Source organism: Equus asinus, chromosome 10 (assembly GCF_041296235.1).
Source record: "Equus asinus isolate D_3611 breed Donkey chromosome 10, EquAss-T2T_v2, whole genome shotgun sequence".
NCBI lineage: Eukaryota > Metazoa > Chordata > Mammalia > Perissodactyla > Equidae > Equus > Equus asinus.
Window position 1 is genome coordinate 83,318,541 of NC_091799.1, and position 15,669 is coordinate 83,334,209.

Sequence of the window (15,669 nt, forward strand, 5' to 3'; positions counted from 1 at the left end):
ACTCGCATTGGGCATTTCTCGGGGAGCAGGACTATGATATGCCTTACCCTAAACTCCAGAATAATACAATCAAGGTTGTGTGTGTGAGTGTGTGTGTAGGAAAATATCAAGCTATACAAAAAGCACAGGTGGGAGAGCTATCAGAAAAGAAAGGCATGTAAAAGACCTAAGAAGTGAACAGGAGGATTGGCAGGAGAGTACAAAATGAATCATCTAAGGTATCCTAATATACCAGCAGACTCACATCTAATTCAGCAGCAGTGGTAAACATGGCAAATTCTTTCAGGACCTTTTCTCTATACAAATGTTTAAGAGGAAGTTTTACATGATTACATGGCTTATTGTAACAGAAAAGGATTGTTTTAACTGGGCACACCATTTAGGCAGGTTTTAAATGAAGACTAACTGTTCACATTGAAGACACTGTGGTTAACTTCTGCTCTGCTGTGAAGTTCTCGGCAGCACCCTAAGGCTTTCTGTGCCTTTTCCAGATCAACATAAGCTGTCCTCTGAGTTCTCTATTTTCCAGGAGTAGTGTTGAGTTCATGCTGATTTGCTGATATATTTCTAAGGGCATGCACTTCTTGAAGAATCTCAGTGGAAATCTAAGATGTGCTCCGTGGAGCCCAGGTGGGAAGCAGTAATAAGAGAGGCTGTCCCTGGCTCACATGTGTTCATGTGCAGCAGGCGTTGGCCAACTGCTGCCTAGGGGCCAAAGCTGGCCTAACACCTGTTTTTGTCAAGTTTTCTTGGAACACAGTCAAGCCCATTAGTCAACTTATTGCCTATGGCTGCTTTTGCACTACACAGGTAGAGATGAGCAGCTGCAACAGAGATTGGCTAGCAAAGCCCAAAACGTTTACGATCTGGTCTTTACAACTGCCAACCTCTTATCTACAGGAATGGTTCATACCCTAGCCCTACCCATCTCCCCACCTCCAGCCCCATCCGAAGAACAAACCTGAGAACTTTCAGGAAACATAACTCCATAAGTTGAAGGGAAGGCACTGACAAGCAGAGACAGTTTAAGGAAGCTGCTCCCGGAGACGAGGCTTACTGGTCTACCATGGTATTTCCTCTAAAAACATCCTCGTCACCCAGGCTTTTTATCTTTAAATTTCATTTTTAAATGATACCGATAAGAAACTCATTTGAAATGACAAGGATTCTTTTTTTAAAATGCATATGCTTTGCTAAGTGTCCAAGGATTACTGGCCACTGTTTAAATTGGTTTAATCAGATTGCTTTACTAACAAACACAGCACTTGGATGAAATGCAAAAGGTTTTGTTTGTTTTTGGTCTTTTGTGTTGTTGTTGGTGGTGGTGGTGGTGGTGAGGAAAGAGGAGAAATATATTTGTTTCTAGGAAATAAATTTGAATATCCAAAGAGCTTTACCAACCCATTTTTGAAAACACCTACTCATTTATATAAATCAGGAGGTGTCTTTCTGATTTTTAAGTACTAACATGTGAGAAACAGACAAATGAAATTGGCAATCAGAGAAAGCAGAGATGCCAGAAGGCTGGAGTAGTTAGAAAAGTCTCTTTGAGGAGTGAGGGGCTTCAGAATCTTAATGGTCAGGAGTAGAAAGAAGAATATTGCAAGTGAAGGAAAAACAGCAAGACTCAGGAGGGAGGGCCATGGTTTTCCTTTTCTACAAATGTCACTGACTGAGCTAAATCAGTACTTGTGCAAAAAGCTAGGCCAGCAAAAACCAGCAAACAAACAGCACGCAAACAGCTAAACAGGCAAACACAGCAATGATGGGGGGGTGGCGTGGGGAGAATTCTATTCATCTCCAACAGCTCCATTTCTCCAATAAATTTCTGCACTGGACTCCACAGGGGAACTTCTGATCACGTATATTTCACTTTATTTTTATTTCCAGGCTCTGGCCTACCGTGTTGTATAAAATGTGGTGAAAAAGAGAATAATACCCCAAACCCCAAATCTTCCACTGCTCAGGAAGTCTTCAAGTGAGGTGTGTTTTTTTCCCATCACTGACTGCCTATTTGTCTAACTCATCTACGCCCTGTCAAGGGTGATTTTGTCATTTTCCTGAAAAACCCACACAATAACTGGAATTGAAACTAAGTGGGGATATCCTGTTTCTCTTAAGAGAGTAAGAATCTGACTGTGCCTATCAGCTCTCTCTCCATTTCCAGCCTCAAAAGACACACACATCTCAAGGATTTCTGCTGCCTTAAAGGCTTAGCAAAGCTCATAAACAAAAAAGATCTATTACCTCAGACACATCGTGCACAAACGTGTCACATCGCCCTGCTTTCCCTGTGGAATTCCCATCATTTTGTCCATGGCAGAAGAAATTTTTATTTGTTTCATTTCTGAACTGCCACCTTCCTTCAGAAAGTCTTAATATATTCTACTTCATATTTCAATATGCAGACCACAGATTTAAACCCCTAAAGGACATATAAAACTAAATGAATAGGGGTATTATTTACAAAAGGAACATTTGTGACAGAGAGCAGAGTTCAGAGGCATCTTCGAATACCGTGACGGAATACACAAAGACAGGAGCCAGCTTACCTGACACGATAAAGTCACTTCATGACTCTGCAGTATTATTTTCATAAAAGAAATTAATTTGAGGGCAAAGAGACTTTAGTACAAGCTCGAGTAGTCCATATTTTATTTTCACTGAAATCTATGGGAATTTTTCAAATCCAAAAGGTGATAATAAAGTTGATTGCATGCTAAGGGGATTTCTTTAACTGTATTTAATAATGCTCCACGCAGTGATGTCAACCTTTGTAGACTGTGTAGCATCAGGTGCTCCCAATACAGATTCATAAATTACAACCCTATGCTACTGTACTAATGTATACATGCACTATGAAACACAAAACAATCCAAAATGAGATAAAATCTATGCAAATTCTAATACTCTCCTCCCACACTGCAAGGGACCATTTGGCTCTCCCCCCACCCCCGGTGTGCTCACCCCACTTTGAGACCACCGCGCCATGAGACTGTAGAACACGATATTTGCTTTTCTTTGCAAATCACATGAATTGTTTACCTCCTTGAGAACTGCAAACTGCTTGGATGAAAACACAGCACAGAACCAGGTAGCGAGTTGGAACAGGCCCCGGAAAATGTGCCACGGGAATAAGCTGAATTCAAACTTCAGCAGCTTTTTGGGCAATTTATTTGGGCCAAATAATTATTCTTATCTTATTTTCCCCTGACTCATTTAAATAATCACTTCATCTCCTTAAGTATGAAACCAAACAAAAACCACCCCAAATTTAAATCTCACTTTCTTAGACCAGTGATAATTGCAGGCTTATCTTTCTCATCTTGCTCTGGCAACCCTACATACTGCATTCAGTTTCACGCCACCTCTTATATAAGGACTGTGTCAGCTGAAGTGTGGCTTAAGGAACATTTAAGTGATTTGGGACCTACCTGGGGAAATCGAGGACTCCAAGGGGAAAGAGAGGGTAGTTCACTGTTTGGGACAGTGTGGAGAGAAAAATGTACAACTCAGAGAACTGTGGAGCAGTGTGTGTTGCTGCCTGCTTCGGGTTGGTGGCGGTAATAACATAGCTTCTGCCTCAACAGCACCGGTCAATATACCAGGAACTGGTGTCTGCAAAGGCGATGAGAACCAGGATGTGCAAGCAAGCCTGTGCTCACGAAGGAGCCAGAGCGGGCTCAAAGATCTGTGCTTCCAACTCTCCCACGAGCACCACCACCATCTTGGCCTTGCTCCCCTGTGCCAAACTACAGAGAGGAGGGAGCCAGTTAGGGGCCTAAAACCTCCCCTTAACTCAAAGCCCTGTGCCGATGGGCCTCATCCAGCCCCAGGCCAGGAGACTCTTGGGAGCCCGGCCGCTTTGCATCATGCCATGGAAATTGCCACACTGCCAATAAAGGATGTGTTTGAACCTGTTGCTTCCAACAGCAGTCGCCCTCTCCCAAAGGTTTGCTTTCCAAAATCTGGGTGAGCAACAGGATCCCCCTGGAAGCTTCTGAAAATAGACTCCAGGGCCCCACCCCACTCAGAACTGCCAAATGAGGCTTTCCAGTGTGGGACCTGGAGATCTGAGGATCAGCCTAAACCTCGCCCTTCCCAGCCCCTTATTTTAGACCTAAGTAAGTGTGTGGAGCTAACTGTGTACATTTACACGTCTGCAACACACAGTGCTTCCCCTTACATGTTTGTGGAGTGCCATGAATGCTGCTCTTCGTGTGTTCACCTTTTCTTTCCTGCCTCTTTCTTTTCCCTGTAGCTGCCTTGAGCTATACCGTAACTTGTCTGGGGAACAAGTTTGCTATCAGTGGAGCTCAGCGGTCTTCTTTCTCACCACGGATTTCTAGCTTATAAAATGCAAAGTTTGGACCAGCTAATCCCCCAGGTTCCTTGTAGCTCTGATATCTCATAGTTCTATTTACCAGAACTCGCATCTTTGAGACTTGCCATTCCCTGCTCTTATCCCTGTTGCCGTTTTGGCTAGTCTTTTCACTTACATTCCACTTACTACTTCACCAACTCCCTTGGGATGTTTCATCCTTTGTTGCTGTTGTTGATTTGTTAGAAATCAAGTCCTAAATTCCCTTCCTAGCTGCTTATAGCTTTTGAACCTTAACCAAACAAAAAACATAAGACAGCCATTCATTTGTTAATGAGGTACCACGAATGTCCTATTTGAAGGGAACGGACACTGTGTTCTCCTGATGTTATCCTTAGAAAAATGATTTCTATATCATTGATATTCGTACCCCAAATGGAAATTCCCAGAACGGAGAGGCATATAGACTTTCTAGTTTTTGGACACAAACAATAAGCACCTACTATGTGCCATGCCCATTTTGAATTCATGGTGTGTTGGGGAAGACAGGCAGGTCAGTGGAAGATAAGCAGACCTTATAATGAGGGGTATGCAAAAGGGGCATTAGGGAATGAGACAGGGTACATTCACCATCCACTTGTCTGCCCTTTTGTCCAACCATCCATCCATTCCATAATACATATTGAGAGCCAACAGTGAGCACCTGGGATACAAGAATGAGCAAACCGGACATGGGCCCTGCCCCCGTGGATCCTCTACTAATAGAAGAGGATGACATTAAGCAAACTGTCACATGAATAAATGTATCATTATAATCTGTGTCAAGGGTCATGAAGGAAAATACAGAGTATATTTACACGATGGGGGTCCAGGCATGAAAAATGTGCGTATCTGGGAAGACTTCCTGGAAGTGGTGAATCTGGAAGTTAGGTAGGAAGAGGAAGCCCAAGGAGAAGGGAAGACCGTTCCTGACCTAGGGGAGCGAGGACGTCTCTAAGCAGTGGCTGCCATGGCCCCTTGCAGCCCTTCAGAGGGACCCTGAAGCTTAGCAGCAGAGCCCACTGGAGCTCATCCGAGCAGCCTGTCTTAACATTAACACCCTCGCCTTGAGGCTTTAGGGAAAGAACATTCACTCCGCTTACAAGCAGCTCAGGGAGCCCTGTGCCAGGGCCTCTCTGTATTAACAGTTTCGCTCTGTGAAGATCTGATTCTGAGTCAGACACTGGGATCTTCCTGTTTTAATACTAATCACAAGTTTACGCACTCGGTGCCAAATGTTCTGTGCGTTACACTCTAAGTTCAATTCACCAGACAAATCTAGCTCAGGCCCCAAACAGGAGACAGTTTCTTATCCAGGGCAGCTTGACTCGACCAGTAATGGTCCTTTGAGATTCTATAAAACAAGTTCTCAACACCCAGACACCTTGGAAACATTTAGAGCGGACACTTTATCAATTATTCAATCCAAACAAAACACAAGAGATTCTTCCTTTCTTTCCACATAGGGATTAATATCTACCCCCGAGGATGCTGACTCTTCCAGAAGACTGAGATTCAGATTGTCACACCTCCTGACTATTCCACCAACAAACAAAGACTCAAACACCAACGTCAGACTTACAGAATCCTAAGACCCAGCTTGGTCCTCCTTCCCTTTTGAGAGATGAGGTCCTTTATTCCTCCTGAAACCCTAATCACCCAAAAGTTCTCCAAGATTTTCCCAAACTGGTGATTCCAAAAATGTTAGAACTGATTCTCCTGATGCCAAAAGAAGCCGGATACAGGTCTGCTGATTGACGTACTAAACAATTCTTCCTAGCCGGGCTTCGATAACTGCAGATTTGGGAAAGGCGATCATTACTTCTGCTTTTGTTTTTGTTGTTGTTGTTGTTAAAAATATAAAAAGGGAGACAGGATCCCAATCACTTACGAGCCATCACCCATTTCACACCCCGTTTTACTAAAAGTCTTTTTCCTCTCTTCATTTTATAGAGTCACTCTCTCAGAGGGCCAGAACATGGACTTTTTTTCCCTGAAAAACCTCATTTTTTAAAAGGATGAACTGTAATTATCTACACTTGAGAAAGGACATACACTTTTTTGAATAGCCAATAATACACGTGCCACTCATTTTATTGGAAGAGCCTAAAGTTCTCAAATGTTAGCCTGAGTCCAAAACACCTGGAAGGCAGGCTTATTAAAAAACAGATGGTTGGAGGCCACTCTCAGTTTCTGATTCAGCAGGTCTGGGGTGGGACCCAAGGATCTGAATCTCTAACAAGTTTCCAGGTGATGCTGATGCTGTTGGTCTGGAGACCACACTTTGTGAACTACTGCTCTACACCTAGCTTTATAATCAAGAAACGTGTCTTGAGTACATATTGAATACAAGGCACTTCATTGGATACTGGGAGCCCACAGAGGTACACCTGACTCCGAAAGTTTATAAACTTTGTTTTCTTTCTTTCCCCAAAGAGATGAGAAGCAACAAATAAATAGGAAACAGCAGATGCTGAACACCACGGGAGCAGTGATTAGCAGATGTGGGAGAGCGAGAGGATGGCAGATGCTTCAAGCAGAGAGCGTCAGAGATAACTTCGAACTTCATCCAGTCTTTGAGAGGATGGCAGTGCTTAGATAACCTGAGGGGAGGGCATGGGTGATGCCTTAAAGCAAAGCGTCTCAATTCCTTCCAGCGCGGACATTCCTTTCCATGGGGATCTGGGCACGCGGCAGGGGGATTGCGGCTCACGTCCGCAGGCTTAAGCGCTCAGCTGCAGCTGTGCCACCCCAGCAGGGTTCCAAGGGCACAAAACTCGCAACTGAGTAGAGTCTCTCTCAACTGGCCACGAGGACCAGAAGAAAACTGCTCTTTCTTATTCTCCAGTCAGCGGCAAGGCCAGATCTCGCAGCGCTGCCATGCTCCAGAGTGCTGCCATCCTAAGTGGTGGAAGAGGCAGGCTCAATCCCTCCGAAGAGCGTGGAGAGGGGCCCAGGCAGGGTAGGTGTTGGGGGCAAGAGGAGTGAAGGGCAAGAGGCAGAGGCTGGGGGACCCAGGCTTGTGCCTCAAGGACATAGGGGACCAGGAGGGCTCCCAGGGAAGGATCAGAAGTGGTCAAGGAATGACAGGACATCACAGGAGAATCCCTCTTCTCTTCAACCCCCGATTATATCCCAGGCATTGTACTGTCCTGGGGACAGAGAGATGCTTAAGGCATCATGGTCTTTGCCCTTGAAATGTTTATGTCTAATGAGGAAGACAGACCAGTAACAAGATAAATTAGGAAAACGAGATGGTAAGCGCTATAATAGAAATCTATTCACAGTGTATGCAAGTGTAGAGCACAGACCAAACAACTCAGTGGTGGGGGCGGGGGGGGTGCGGATCTGGGGAAGGCTTAGTTATGCAGAGAGTGACATTTGAGCTGGTTGACAAGGATATTGCCAGGGAAAGAAGGTCTTCCTGGTAGAAAGAAGAGCAGGTGCAAAGGCACAAAGTGGTAGACGGCTCTAGAGCACCTGGGGAATGTGGAGCTCACAATGCAAGGAGAGGGGAGGTGTGTGTGTGGCTCCCGGGAGCATATACAGGAGAAAAGGCAGGCCGGAGCTGATGATGGCATCAGGATTTTAACTTCACCGTGACTGAGAGCCACTGAATAATTTTAACCCGTTAAGTGACACGGCCAGATTCTCATTTAAAAATTGTCATTGCAGAGCAGAAGACAAAGTGGAGAAGACAGACCTGAGAAAGAATGGCCAATCAGGTGGACCAGGACCACAGCCGCTAGGAGGGAGAGGCTAGACTGAGATCTTCCTGAGACCAAACTGGCAGTCTTTAACATTGGATGTGGTGGTGGGCGGTGGACAGAGAGCCCTGCTGCTGAAGCAGACCCCACTGAGATGGATGACAACTATGCAACTGACTGTGGAACTTCACTGTCCTACTCCCGTTCTCTTTTTTCCTGCCTCTCCTCCTCCAAGTTGATATTCACCATATGGTTTTATCCTAAGCATGGCTGGAGCATTTTTGAAGGGAAAAAAATCTCAATGCTCTTTGCTGTAGCCGTGAGAAATAAGTCAGAAGGCTGCTCATGGCGGAGCCTTAGCATTTGTGTTACATTTGCTTGGAGCACGCCACGACTTACAGGTGCAAAGAGAGTCAGTGTCTGAGTGGGATTCAACTGCAGGTTTAATCATTATCGTTGGTGAAACAAAAGCCTTTGAAACTTAGTTGATTAGAACAGTACCAGGTTTCTTTCATTTAAGTGGTTTGTTAGTGTTTAAAATTACAAAACAGGGGCTGGCCCGATGGCACAGTGGTTAAGTTCACGTGTTCTGCTTTGGTGGCCCGGGGTTCACTGGTTCGGATCCCGGGTGCAGACAAGGCACTGCTTGTCAAGCCATGCCGTGGCAGGCGTCCCACATATAAAGTAGAGGAAGATGGGCATGGATGTTAGCTCAGGGCCAATCTTCCTCAGCAAAAAGAGAAGGATTGGCAGCAGATGTTAGCTCAGGGCTAATCTTCCTCAACAAAAAAAAATAATAATAAAATAAAATTACAAAACAGAGTTTTGGATTGTAAACATAGACCTAAAAAACATTTTTTCCCTCAGTAGTTCAGCACCTTTATAAGGCACAGTGGGGCAGACCCTGGGCAGACTGTGAAATCCGGAAACTATCTTGTGGCCGCCCACCTCCTGGCCCTGCAGGATCTGTCCCAGGGCTGGTGCTCCTGGTTGAAGCCAGAGCTCGAGAGAATGGCTAACAAAGGATGGCCGTTCAGGAGGCAAGCCAGGAAGACCCCAGGTGTCCCCTCCTCTGTGAGTGCTCCGTGAGGGGGGTGGAGCGGAGGGTGAAGACGGGCGAGGCCGTGTCCGGGGCTCGGAGAAAGCAGAACTGTCAAAGCAGATCAGTTCTGGTTTCTCCGCCAATGACAATGGGTTTGGGATCTGTGTTTGACAGCCAGGGGTGACATGAAGGAGAAACCCGGGAATCCAGCCCCGCAACATGCACTTTGGAGAATTATTGCTCAGAGTCATTTGTTTCTCCTTAAAGGTAACCTAAAGCTTCCCAAATAAAGTGTGTTATGACAGAATGCATTGAAATTCCTTTGGAAAAACTACAATAATCAGCATATAACACAGTATGTGATTAACTGGTAAGCTTTTTTTTTTTAAAGATAACATTATTGGTGATGATGGAAACTGGCCACTGCTAGAAGTGTAAATTAGCATAAATAATCTCTCTGGAGAAAATCTTTGACTAAGCAATTCTGCTACAAGCTACTTAAGCAAATAAGAAAATAAAAATGTGCACAGAGCTACACGGGCAAAAATGTTCTGTACAGAATTCTTTGTAATTTTGAAAATAATTACATATACATGTGATTGATGTAAATAGAATTTATGGTAGAAAATTGGTGAAATAAATTATGACATTTCCATGTTATGGAATATTAGCCATTATAAATCATGTTTCAGAAGGCCTTTTAGTGACATGGGGAAATGTTCATGAATATATCATTGAGACTATAGCAAGTTTCATAAGCAAATACAAGATCAATTAAAAATACATATGTGCTTAAGAAAAAATCAAAAACTTCTTGCAAAATGTTAAAGATGGCTATTTTTGAACAGTATGATGGCAGGTCATTTATATTATCTTTTGTGTTTTAGGAAGGGTCAAACATTCATATAGCGAAAACATTACTTTTGTAATCAAATACTCATTTCACTTATGTAATCACTTAAATAATTTTAATTATAATACATATATAAACATTATAAATTTATAAAAATAAATTTAAATTATAATTTAAATAAAATACATAATATATAACATATTTAATATATGTATTGGCCCATTTATTTGAGCTGAAATTATTGTAAAAAATTCCTAGACAATTAAATAATTCCTTGGAGTTTTTTGCAAGAGAATGAGTTATGAAAAACGGTAACCTCTCCACAAATACTATCATGCTCCATAAATGGCTTTGGGCTTTATCAGAAGGAGAGCGGAGGGGCTGCAGAGCACTGGAAACCAGCTGGGCTGCCCCAGGGCACAGCTGCCGAGCAGAGGGGTCCTGTTCAGCAGGGGCGCGCTCTCCACACTGTGGGCAGATGAGGGCAGGAAGGCTGTGGGTTGGAGAGCTGCTAGGGAAGGATGTCTGGTTAGAAGAGATGGGGGTATCGGAGTCACGCGAGAGTTGAGAGGACCACCGGTGGGACTATCACATACTCCAATCGCCTCCTTGTGCAGCGGATAACAAGGAGCAGAGGGGAACTGCTGTGTCAACATAGAGCCCAGAGAGTCCCTGGACTGGCGAGGTCACAGGGAGGAAGGGCAGATGGGCTCATGAAAGACCTTGGCCTTGAAGGATGGGTAAACAGCAGCAGGAGAAGGTGGCGAGGAGGAGATGCTCAATGCTCAGACCCGTTCAAGGCTTATTCAAGGAGAAAGTCCCTGGAGACCAATGGGCCAGAATGTGGATTTCACCCCAAAGACTGCTGAGCTGTGGTCAGCTGTGGGCCAGAGTAACTATAATTTTTATGATGGATAAATTTAGTTAGATTTTGTTTTCATTTTTCATTAGTTTTCAATGACTCCTTGCTCTGTCGCTTGTTTTCAATTTATTTAGTTATTTTTATTACTCAACCCCAGATGCTCTGGCTAAATTCTAGGGATTCACTGGGAACCCAAACCAGCCATCACACTCCCTCACCTCACGGAGTTCAGAGTTGGATGAGAGAAACAGATCCTAATCAAATGGTCACAAATCCAAATGTGACAAGCAGCTCACAGGAGAGTCACATGGTCACAGTATGAAAGCTGAGAGATTTAATACAGAGGGGGGATATTCAGGAAAGCTTCTCTGAGGAAGTAAAACTATGGGATCCAAATGATGAACAGGAGTCAACAGGGCAAAGATGACTCTAGAGAGAGAGAACAGCATTTGCAAAGTTCCTGTGGCACAAAGACGGGGGCTATTATGAGGGACAGCAGGAGGGGCTGTGTGGTGGCTGCTTAGGAGTGATGCTGAGCTTGGCGCGAGTTGAGGTCTGAGAAGTAGGCAGGGTCGGTCAGGGAGGCAGTGTAGACCAGGAAAATTAATTTGGTCTCTACTCGCACTAAAAGTAAAGAAAGCCACTGAATGGTGTCATGATACAAAGAGAATGGAAGAATCTCACAGCTGTTTCGAAACTGTTCACGTCAATCCCATTCATTCAGCTCTGCTGTACCTGCTTTACTGCGGGTCTTCTCAGAAAGCTCTCCTTTGAGGGGAAAGCAGCTGGAAAAATGTGGGAAATCAACGATGAGCCTGTACAACACCGGTGACGAATCTCAGAAAGGCAGCTCTTCAAGATGTTTTCACTGGAAAGCTGTCCTAATACACTGATTTTGTTGGGGCAAAACTCTGTACTCACATCTTCCAAAAAACTGTCTCAATAAATATAAGAGCCTATGATGTGAATGATGCTCCCTTAGATGTGGCAACTTTGTGCAGTCCACAACCTGCACAACCACACTCAGCAGCCCTGAATCTCCAGTGATCAAAAAGAAAGGGGAAAAGCAACTTTTTTTCCTAAATTGAAATAGCATATTGTGTGAATGTAACAAGAGAGGCACTTTTTGTCTCCTGAGGCTAAATTATAAGCAAAACTAATTTTCCAATGCTTATCCATGCTGCCTACGTTCAGTGCTGGCAGGAAGGAGTAAGAGGTTCCAAATGGCAAAAAGAGGGCGCCCTCCCCGTGGCTGGTGGGATGGGTAACAAGAGCTAACAAGGGTTAACATAACTCTCAAAACGACACATCTGTCAGATCTGGGGTACAAAGAGGAGACCACAGAGCCACGATGCAAACAGAGTTAGCCAGAAGCCTCCTGCCTCTGTGTTCCAGGCAGTGTGCGAGAGCAGAGCATGAGGACGTGACGTGACAGGCTGTGTAAGGAAAAGCTAGGAGCCATGTGAGAGCCCTGGTCTGATTAAAATTGTAAGACATCTCTATTCACCTTTGCCTCAACAGGCGGTTTACTTTTTTGGGTGAGGAAGATTGTCGCTGAGCTAACATCTGTTGCCAACCTTCCTCTTTTTGCTTGAGGAAGATTGTCCCTGAGCTAACATCTGTGCCAGTCTTCCTCTATTGTGTATGTGGGATGCTGCCACAACATACCTTGCTGAGTGGTGTGTAGGTCCGCGCCTGGGATCCGAACCCACAAACTCTGGCCTGCAGAAGGGGAGCGCACGAACCTAAGAACTATGCCACTGGGCCAGCCCTGGTTTTGTGTTATTTTAACATTTCCCTTTCAACCAGAAATCTCTCCATCTAAGTTTAAATTCACAAACAATAGTTTTCAAACGCTATATCAAGAAGTAGCAATAAAATCCTTAAATATATTATTAAGCATCCTAGAAATTGATACACCCACTTAATATCCATTTGCTTTCTTATCCTGTTTCCAGTTTCAATGTATTTTCTTAAATGAAAAGATTTTTTTGCAGATTTTTCAGGAAGATTCTGAAGAAAAAATTAAAAGAATGCCCTGTGGTCCTCTCCCATCCTGGTTTCTGTCATCCTATATCAAGCTTTTCTCTCTGATCCTGGCACCCACGTCTTCAGGAAAATATCACTCCAGCAGAGCAGCTTGGGAAACCAGAGGCTCACTTACTGCTCCCTGGATGGAAGACGAGCTGGTCCCTTCGTCCTCTTCCCCGTCTGGCTCCTGGTCTTCGTTGTCGGTCCAAGAGGACACGTCCTCTACAGAGCTGGTCAGATCAGGCAAACTCTTAGATGTTAACCTCAGCAGGTCCTCTGCAGAGCTTTCCTATGGGGACACAATTAAAGGCCCACGAATTACCCCATGGCACCAAGCAGTTCTGGGTCAAGGTCAAGGAAAACCCAGCAGAGTCACCTGTGGGTGGTCGTGGTGCTCCCAACCCAAAGACTATATGGAATGTGTGTTCTGAATTTCCAAGTTTGCAAGCTTACCCCAAACGTCAGGGGTGTGGACTCAGTTTAAACCCAAACTAATTTTTCTTCCCCTGAAGAATCTGTGTTTCTCAGATGAACGTTTCTGCGGGCAGTCCGAGCTCCCTGAACTTAACAATCCTTTGAAACTCTCCCTCTTGCTTTCAGGATACAGTTTAAGCCAGCTCATTGGCAGGCCAGCATCTTAGAGATTTGGCCTCTGCCCAGCTCTCCAAACTCATCTCTGTCCATTTTCCCCTCCAGCCCACCTTCCATTCAAGCCATACTGACTTTCAGATGCCAGGCTCTCCCTTACCCTATTGCCTTTTCCACCAGCAGCTCCGTCTGCCTAGACCAACCTTCCTCTTCTGACTAAGGCCTCTTTGGGCAAAGCTTGAGCATCCTCTCCTTCTCCAAGCCTTCCTGGGTCCCCTCAGGAGGCAATCCAGGTGCCCCTCCTTTCTTCTCTAACATCCTTCACTGTTTCTTTTATCACCTCACAGTGTATGTCTAACTATACTTGTCTATCTCCCCTGCTTATCTGAGAGTTCCCCAAACTTAACACCATTTCTCCTCATGGAAAGGTCAACAAAAATACCTGGAATTAGCATCCATTAAGATGAGACGCTAAAGGGGGCTTCATCAACACTGCCCTTCCTTCCTACGCACAGATAAGGTCAGAGTGCGTTGTGGGATACAGGCGAGATCATTGAGGCCACAAGACTACCTCAAATGATAATGTGGCACACACAGGAGCTGAGAGCTCTCCAGGGAAATGCCACAGCACATCACACCAGGGGCCAGGGCCGCAGGGCTGATCTGAGGCCAGAAAAAGGAGAAATGTGTCCTCTCCTCATTCTCCACCCCCCCCCACCAGCCATTTCTACAAGGAAGGAAACGTGGAAAATTTTGATCAGCATATTCCTTGGAGGTTGAAAGAAAAGAGAACAATAAAAAATACCCATCTTAAATGATGGATGTGACAAACGATTAGTGAGCTGGCACCTGGTGACAGTGAAACTTGTTACTAGTTTCATGCAGGCTCTATCTTCAAGGTACCTGAAGCTCATTCGTTTTAGATCCATGATTGTGCAGAGTATACTGTTAGACCTCGCCTAAGGGAAGGAAAGAGAGCCATCAAGGAAAAATGGAGTTCGGTCCTCCTCTATGATGTCAACTCTGCTAGACCATTAACAGAAAAGAGTTAAAAAAAAAAAAAAAAAGATGAAGGTCCCAACTGGTGAGTAAATTTCACGACAGCCACAGGATAGAATGCTCCACGGTCATGAAAAATGATGCTGCAGAAAGGCACTTCTTGATGTGGAAAGATTCTTACAGTGTGTTACTTAGTGAAGAAGCAGGTTAAAAGTACATGTAATAACCATATTAATAATGGGTGTGATAATAGACTGGATGTAATAATAGTATGTGATAACCATAAAGCCTGGTCCATGTGCTTGGGACCAGCTACACTGTGCAGAGCCCTTTTTATCTCATGTCATCTTCCTAACATCCCAGGAAGTAGTTACTGATTCTATGGTACGGGTGAGAAAACTGAGCTTTAGAGAGATGTAGTGACCTGCTTAAGATGCACAGCTTTTCAAGGGCTGTGCTGGCACTTCAGTCCAGGTGGGTCTGCCTCCAGGCACACTCTGCCTCCTTGTGCTTGACTCCATTTAAAAGAAAACACGTGTGTGCATACTGCACACGCATACATGTCTTCCCGTCTGGAAGGACACACCAGTTAATGGATAGTACTATTGGTGGTATTATGAAAATTTTACCTTTTTTCTTCTCTCTATTTTTTCTGGGTTTTCGACATTAGATATAATAAATGCTTATTACTTGTTAATAAAAACCAAGAATGAAAAAACAAAAAAAATGGAGAGCACAAGAGAAATCCGTATTGCTATGCATGTACTTCTGGGAACATCAAAACAAACTCGGATATTCTGAGTTGATTCACGCCACGAGAACTTTCTAAGCCCCTAAGTATCCATAAACACCACATTTGTGTGGAAACACGAGACACTCTCTCCAGAAGAAAGCAGCTGCTGTATTTCCAAAACAATGCCATCAAGTTTTATGACAAGGTGACTATTATCTGCAATAATGATAATTTATATTTTTATTATCCCTTATATTCACCAAGTCAAAAGCTCTTTTTTTCTTCTCCCTCTCTTCAAATATAAAGATAGAAACAAAGTCCGTGGATTACTTGCTCTTGTGGGATAAAGAAGAGGAACGGATGCCAAGAGGGGCCCAAAGATCGACTCTTCTGTTCTCTCCTCCGTGATGAGCACCTTGGACAGTGTGGAGGAAGTTTAGGGACAAACAGCACGCAGCTGCTGTAGCAGTGTGTTGCCTGGCTGTAAACAGAGC

General features: G+C 44.3%; 1 protein-coding gene across 13 annotated transcripts in view; it reads right to left on the minus strand.

The window, feature by feature from the left end:
* The window catches only part of PDZD2 (PDZ domain containing 2), a 345,154-nt gene that overhangs the window by 58,553 nt on the left and 270,932 nt on the right, over positions 1 to 15,669 (minus strand). For 12 of the 13 annotated variants that reach the window (XM_070519813.1, XM_070519814.1, XM_044779458.2 and 9 more), the window contains one exon: positions 12,989 to 13,144. The exons of the other annotated variant lie outside the window; for it this stretch is intronic. In XM_070519813.1, coding sequence (XP_070375914.1) covers positions 12,989 to 13,144 — 156 coding nt within the window. The remainder of the gene's footprint in view (positions 1 to 12,988; positions 13,145 to 15,669) is intronic. 13 annotated transcript variants of the gene reach the window in all.